Raw genomic sequence first — 7,993 nt, forward strand, 5'->3', positions numbered from 1 at the left:
ACAACTGGTTCAAAAATAAAAAGGCTGTTTATAAAACAAAATGCTGGTTATAAAACAAACAATTTTAATCGCATGGCTAATTTCTTTATATGTAGTTTATTTTATACTTTTCTTCTATTGTCAAAACAAACTTACCTCCTTTCACAATGTTCTCCAATGGAATTGACAACTGTCCTGCCATATAACCAAGAACTGTAAAAATAACTAGTCCTGAAAAAATACTGGTGAATTCACTGATACAGGAGAACATTATGGAATCCCTGTAATAAAATAATTCTGGAATATAAACTTGTCAATTAATACAAACAACAAGTGTGTAATATTATTGAAGTCCAAGGTTATAGCATAAACAGACAATTCACTTTTGGAGGACAATTGATAAACAATATTTGTAATAAAAATAAACCAATTGAGTAATAGCAGTGGGTCGATACCACTGATGGTTGACTGTTATTACCCAGGTATAATCACCTCACTACTATTGTTATTTATTATTACAATCAAACATAATGGAATACGGAACATCGAAATACTTCTAAGATTTTTTCATCAAAAAGAATAGCCAAAATCATCTAAGGTCAACTTTTCCAGAGCGAGTTTTAGTTTCTAAGAAATTTATTAGTTTTTCAACAGGGAATTTTAGAAATGTATGTTATAAATCATGTCAGTAATAAATCACTGACTACTAAAAGCTGGGATATTAAATTTTATCGTTATACCTGATACAATTATTGTCAAACTTATTGAAGCTCGCTTGTGTAATAAGTATTCCACTGCCTGGTCCTAACGAGTAGCACACCTGTACCGCGGCTTCAATCCAAATCTGAAGTATTCAAATTAAAAAAAAAATCAGTCAAATGCAAACTAAAAAAAAAATACCTTAGAGTGTAAGTACATAATAAATGTAAAGTAACACATGCTTCACTTTTGTTTTCTTGTGAACTTGCAAAAACATTTCTTAAATTTCTTAAATTAATATAAAAGGGCGCCTCTTGGTGTATCCTTCATCAATATAATAAACATAGTTCCCTTTCCTTACAATTTCACTGTATTGATTGGGTCTCTTGTCATAAAAACGGGAATTGAATTGTAACGACATTGAAGACAAAACTGTGTTCTACTCCTTTTATTTACAAATTCGTTATTTTCGCAATTGAATTGGTATATGTGTACACACTGTACATCTCTCAAGGAGCAATACACATGTATACCTGCGTGTATATATCAAATGGAACAGATTACACATGTATTCTTGCAAGTATATCTCTAATGAAATATAATACACGATCATATGATTTCAAGTATGACTCTCGTAACAGAATGTACCCGTATACCTGTAACAGAATCCTCAGGTATGCTTGCAAAAAATCTCTGACGGAACCGAATACAAATGTATACATGCTATAATATCTCTAATGGAGCATACACATATACTCTCGCGAGTAAAAGTATAAATGTCTATATTTAAACATACCTGAGCATTCAACAACTTGCTAAAGTCTGGTTGTAGATACTGAATAACACCATTTATTGAACCGTCTAAAGTCAATCCTCTGATCAGTATAATTGTCAGTAATATATAGGGCAGTGTAGCTGTAACATATACAACCTGTAAGAAATGAAACCAATCCGTTATAAATTTCATGCGTTCGAAGTGCTGTTCTGGATTTACCTTCATCAGGAACGCTCATATCCGAATATTGAAAGCTAAGGATGTATAAGAACTGAAACAGTTGAATAGCTATCATCAAAAGGAATTACTAATTGAAATGTTACGTTTTTTTCAATTCTTGCAATTGGATGGTAAATCTTATCTAGTCTTGACTATATGAATAAAGATTCTTATATCAGTATCCAGTAAAAACTTATCGGTTATCTGGTACCCTTATAATCACTAATGGACTCGTTATGCAATATTGTGACATATCTTGTTTATATAGCGGCATGAACCGTTTCTTGAATCTTTAATGTGAACTCTTCGGAAGGTCTTTACTCTCAAAGTCATTTTATATCTGTTGACATTCGACCACATGCTGTATTCATGAAAATCATATCATTCACTATCAGAATTTCACACATATATTTTACACATTCAAATTTGGACATATATGACACGCGTTCAAATTAATGCTCTCGTTCTGTTTTTTTTTTTTCAATTTTCATTGCAAATGACTTAAACATTTCACATTTACATTTTTAAGCCCCAGGCATAGATTGCCATAGTCATATTTGTCGCAGCTCTTTTGAATATTTGGGTTTTTGTATCTGATTTGGCTTTTCAACTGTTGTGATTCGAGTGTCACTGATGAATCTGATGTAGAATAAGCGCGCGTCTGATGTGCCAAATTATAAGCCTGGTATATTTAATGAGTTTTTACAAATTTCAATTTACACATTTATGACATAATGTTCAAGTGATCTCTTTCTTGATCTGTTTTTACTGCAAATTACTAAAGAAACGTTTTTTTTTAAATGACTTCTTTTGTTTAGTTTGGGTTATCCATTTTTTTTGTAACAAAAAGAATTTGATATATGATGAAACTGGTACCAACCTTTCCAACAGATTTGACTCCCTTGAATATGCAAAGGCCTATCAGTACCCACCCACCAAATAAACACAGTATCATTCGCCAGTTTAGGTGTCCAATTTCATGAATACCAGACGACATCTGTAGCACATTGTTCCTGAAATGTCATTCATAATACTTATTTTAAATTACAAAATTTGAACCCACAGATAATCCAAGATGACCACCACTATTAAAATGGTTTTACACAGGACTTCATGGATACTAATTGAAACGTCGTCTTCTTTTATCTTTTAGCATTGTCTATGATGAGTTTATTCTCTTATAAACGCAACTCATAAAATCAGTCATTCGTCCCAGCGGACTAACAAAACAAAATTTTATATGCATAGCAAATTCCATAGAAATTTCTAATCTAATCGGAAGTATATAACCAAATAGGTTGACAAAAAACAGATGCTCGTTTATAATTTACAAACTGTTACTTCCCTACAATTCTGCAATTATGAAACATATCTAAAGATAATATCTTTTACAAAATGACCTAAAAAATTGCTCTTATCTTTAAAATGTTGCGGTCATAGTGTTATTCAAGTAAACATGACACTTACCCCTACCCGCTCGGAATAAAGATAAAACTTTAAGACTCTGTCAATACAAACCACAGGAATAAACAAATCTTACTGCCAAAATTCCTCTTGAGCTGTTATCCAAGACACATTTTGGTTGGTCAATAACAGTGATGAAGTGATGTTGAGGCGATGAGTTATATTGTCTGTTGCATTTGTATCAAGGTAGGAAAATGTGTTCGGGTTTCCTTGACGGCCAATGAAACTACTGTCTAATGCACAGTTCGGACTATTCCATTCATTATTGCATGTTGTCCAAGGTAAAGGACTGATAAATGAGTTTCCGATATAGTACAAAGCCCATCCTAGAATTGTCGTATAATACACATTCCACATCAAAGTTGGTACCATGAATCCAAATCCAAGACCTGACAAAACATAAGGTCGGCATTGTATTTTACCATTTTTCCTCAATAGACATAGTTAGGTAATTATAGTATCCGTACAACAACTACCATGTCTTGCCAGTTTTGAAATATAAAACATAAAACAGGAAAGTGACTATTTAGTTTCGCGATCGATTTGGAAAACGATGGGATAAATCTATAACTGTTATTCAAATTGCATATTCATATAGTATGCAATTATATACATGTATGAACATATTTATTTGAATCAAATACTGTATTATATTTCATCAACGTTACCAGGCATTTAATTTTGAACGCCAGAAAAGCGTTCCGTCTACAATAGACACATCGGTGATGCTCGAATCAAAACAATTAAATGGCAATGTAAAATACAAAGTTGAAGAGCATTGAGGGATATAAGATTATAAAGGAATACCATTTTGTCAAATCTTTTTACATTGAACAAAACAAACATTTGTACGTCAATGTATAATGCAGAAACCCTGAAACATTGGCTAGTTTACCATGCATACATGCAAATAATAGAAAATGGACAAATAGTACATTTACATACAAACTTCAACCCTATTGAAATAATCCTAATACATGCATACGAATTTTCAAATATTGTACAAATTTACGGTACAATCATACCAACCTTTAAACATTGGACAAATGTCCCATACATGCAGAAGTCCTTTACCACTGAATTGTCCCATTGCTGTCTCCACAAAAAATAGTGGTATACCACAAAATATGAGGAAAAACAAAAATGGAATCAGAAAGGCTCCTGAAATATAATTAAAACGCAATTACTTAAAGTACAAAAGTCAATTGCAATTGTTAACCTTCCTGTTCTCATCAACCCCAGAGGTTACATAGTCCCCAGGGTAACCTATAATTAACAAACAGCACTCAAAATCGTAAATCTTCCATGTCTCATAAACTCCAAAGGTTACATAATCCCAAGGGTAACCAATAATTAACAAACAGCACTCAAGATCGTAATTATTCCATTTCTCATAAACTACAGATGTTACATAATCCCAAGGGTAACCTATAATTAACAAACAACATTCATTGTTTCAAACCTCCGTTTCTTATAAACTTTCTTAATCAAACCATGACACCAATAATTGCCAATAAGTACTTAAGATTTTACCTCCAGACTGTTTTCCAAATAGATGTATCGGCAGATTTTTATCTTTTCCGACCGGGTAACAAATAATCGAAAAACTGTACTCTTATTTTGTTGTCAAGTTCTTACCTCCTCCATTTGTCATACATATGTAAGGAATACGCTAAACATTACTTAATCCTTCCTTTGAAAAAGAGTACTCTAGATCCTATTTCTTCTCCATTTCTCATACAGATGTAAGGAAAACGCTAGAGGTTTCCTAATCCTACCATGGACATGCAGTTTTCTATATCTTATTCCTTCTCCATTTCTCATACAGATGTAAGGAAAACGCAAGAGGTTTCCTAATTCTTCCATGGACATACAGTTCTCTATACCTTACCTACTGTATTTCTCATATAGATGTAAGGAAAACTTGAGAGGTTTCCTAATCCTACCATGGACACACAGTTCTCTAGATCTTACTTCTCCATTTTTCATACAGATGTAAGGAAAACGTCAGAGGTTTCCTAATCCTATAATGGACAAATAGTACTCTAGATCTTACCTCCTCCATTTCTCATACAGATGTAAGGAAAACGCCAGAGGTTTCCTAATCCTACTAAGTAACCAATAATCGACAAACAATACTCAATTTTATTGTTCCATTTTTCCCTTTCAGAAGTTCTTCGCGTGCTGTCTTCGCTTTCATTTTTCATTTTCACTAAATTATAAAAAAAAAAAAAAAAAAAAATAAGAAAGTTATTGTAATACAAAAATACTTCTTAACATTTTCATCATTCATAATCAAAAATGTTTTCAAATAATCAACTATTTTCCTTTTTTACATTATATAGAGAAGACATCTTAAATGCATTCATCCCTGGATTTCATATCTGTTCTTTCGAGGCACCTACTGACTGGATTGTCCTAAAATAGTCACACAATCTGAAAACCAGAATGACATTTGAACTTTCTTTTGAGATTTTTACATAATGTATCTAATTGTTTTTAAGGGTTTTCCTTAGAAAAAACTGGACTTAACAAAGTCTGAAATAAATATGACACATCTGATAACATTTAAACCCACAACTCTTCCATAACATATCATTGTATTTCATTTTTTCCTTAGTTTGAATTTGTGGGTTCTGCTTACAGATCATTTTAGTTTGAATTTATGGGTTCTGCTTACAGATCATTTTAGTTTGAATTTGTTGGTTCTGCTTACATACAAAAATGTATCTTCTTAGTATGAATTTGTGGTTTCTGCTCAGTTTTGTTCTAGTATTGATTTGTGGTTTTGCACATAGTTTGTTTCAAGTGTAAATATGTGTGTTCTACTCACAATTATGTTCTGGTATGAATTTCTAGGTTTTGCTCAGTTTTTCTACTATATGTTTGTGGGTTCTGCTCACAGGTTTGTTCTTCATTGAATTTGTTGACTCTGCTTTTTTAGTATTAATATGTGGGTTCGGATCACTGTTTTTCTAATATGAATTTATGGGTTCTGTTCACAGTTTTTCTAGTAAACATTGGTGGGTTCTGCTCAAAGGTTTGTTCCTGTATTAATTTTCGGGTTCGGTTTACAGTTTTTAAATATAAATTTGTGGGTTCTGACTGATTTATGGATTCTGTTTACATATTTTGAGGTATGAATTTGTGGGTTCTGCTCATAATGTTTCAATATGAATTTTTGGGTTCTGCTTATAATTTTTAATATGAATTTGTGGATTCTGCTCACATTTTTTGGTATAGTTAAAGTAATTCTTTGGCTCTGCTTTTTTTTTGTCGAGTATGTATTTTTGGGTTCTGATTCTTCCCTAAAATTAATTTGTGGGTTCTGATTACAGATCTTTTTAGTATGAATTTGTGGGTTTGGCTCAGTTTTGTTCTAGTATTGATTTGTTGGTTTTGCACATAGTTTGTTTCAAGTGAATATGTGGGTTCAGCTTACGATTATGTTCTAGTATGAATTTCTAGGTTTTGCTCAGTTTTTCTAGTATATCTTTGTGGGTTCTGCTTACAGGTTTGTTCTTGTTTAAATTTGTGCTTTTTAGTATGCATATGTGGGTTCGGGTCACTGTTTTTTTTAAATGAATTTGTAGGTTCAGCTCAAAGTTATTTTAGTAAACATTTTTGGGTTCTGCTCACAGGTTTGTTTTTGTATTAATTTATGGGTTCAGTTTACAGTTTTTTTAATATGAATTTTTTGGTTCTGCTCACATATGATTTTAGTATGAATTTATTAGTTTTGCTCATAGATCTTTTTGGTATGAATGTATGGGTTCTGCTCAGTTTTCTTCCAGTACGAATTTGTGTGTTCTGTTCAGAGTTTCCTTGTACTTGTGTTCTGCTTATAGTTTTTGTAATTTGATTTTATGGGTTCTGTTTACAGATTTTTAATATGAATTTGTGGGGTCTGCTCACATTTTTGTTATAATTGAAGTAATTCGTTGGCTCTGCTCTGTTTTTGTCTAGTATTTATTTGTGGGTTTTGAATCTTAACCTAGATTGAATTTGGGGGGTCTGATTTGTTTTGTTCTAGTATAAATTTGTGGGTTTTACTCACAGATTTTGGTAGTATAAATATATGGGTTCTGCTCACAGTTATGTTCTAGTATGAATATGTTGGTTATGCTAAGTTTTTTTTTTCTAGAATGAACTTGTGGGTTCTGTTAGTTTTGTTCTAGTATGAAATTGTGCGTTCTGCTTACAGTTTTTTTATAAACTGAATAAGTGGGCTATGCTCTCAATTATGTTCTAATATGAATTTATGGGTTTTTCTCAGTTATGTTCTGTAAAAATTGGTGGTTTTTTTCTAGTTCGAAATGGTAGTTCTGCTCACAGCTTTTGTAGTATGAACTAATTGGTTCTGCTCACAGCTTTTGTAGTATGAACTAATGGTTCTGCTCACAGCTTTTGTAGTATGAACTAATGGTTCTGCTCACAGTTTTTTGTAGTATGAACTAATTGGTTCTGTTCACAGTTTTTGTAGCATGAACTAATGGGTTCTGTTCACAGTTTTTGTAGTATGAACTAATGGGTTCTGCTCACAGGTTTTTGTAGTATGAACTAATTGGTTCTGTTCACAGTTTTTTTGTAGTATGAAATAATGGATTCTGCTCGAAGTTTACTAAATTAATTTCATACGTTACTAAACACCATATATTTACGTTTACTGAATAAAAAATAAATTTAATTTTTTTAAATTTTTTATATGACGTACTTCAGTTGACATGTTCAAATGCAACAAAATTAAGACTCGTTTGGTTTCTTCTTTATCATGAAACTAAATTTCAAACTATTTTATTTGTAATATGTTTATCAAAAAGTCTTTTTTCCTTTGTCTCATTGACATGCACACCCCAT

General features: G+C 31.9%; 1 protein-coding gene across 4 annotated transcripts in view; it reads right to left on the bottom strand.

Moving 5' to 3' along the window:
- Positions 1 to 5,344, bottom strand: part of LOC127726286 (sodium- and chloride-dependent glycine transporter 1-like) — a 98,945-nt gene extending 93,601 nt beyond the window's left edge. For all 4 annotated transcript variants that reach the window (XM_052233602.1, XM_052233603.1, XM_052233601.1 and 1 more), the window contains exons 1-7: positions 5,193 to 5,344; positions 4,166 to 4,297; positions 3,213 to 3,525; positions 2,553 to 2,685; positions 1,475 to 1,609; positions 720 to 823; positions 136 to 260 (exon numbers count right to left, since the gene is read on the bottom strand). In XM_052233602.1, the coding sequence (XP_052089562.1) occupies positions 136 to 260; positions 720 to 823; positions 1,475 to 1,609; positions 2,553 to 2,685; positions 3,213 to 3,525; positions 4,166 to 4,297; positions 5,193 to 5,343 (1,093 nt within the window). In that variant the 5' untranslated portion in view covers position 5,344. The remainder of the gene's footprint in view (positions 1 to 135; positions 261 to 719; positions 824 to 1,474; positions 1,610 to 2,552; positions 2,686 to 3,212; positions 3,526 to 4,165; positions 4,298 to 5,192) is intronic.
- Positions 5,345 to 7,993: the final 2,649 nt, after the last annotated feature.

Source organism: Mytilus californianus, unplaced genomic scaffold, assembly GCF_021869535.1.
Source record: "Mytilus californianus isolate M0D057914Y unplaced genomic scaffold, xbMytCali1.0.p SCAF_17, whole genome shotgun sequence".
NCBI lineage: Eukaryota > Metazoa > Mollusca > Bivalvia > Mytilida > Mytilidae > Mytilus > Mytilus californianus.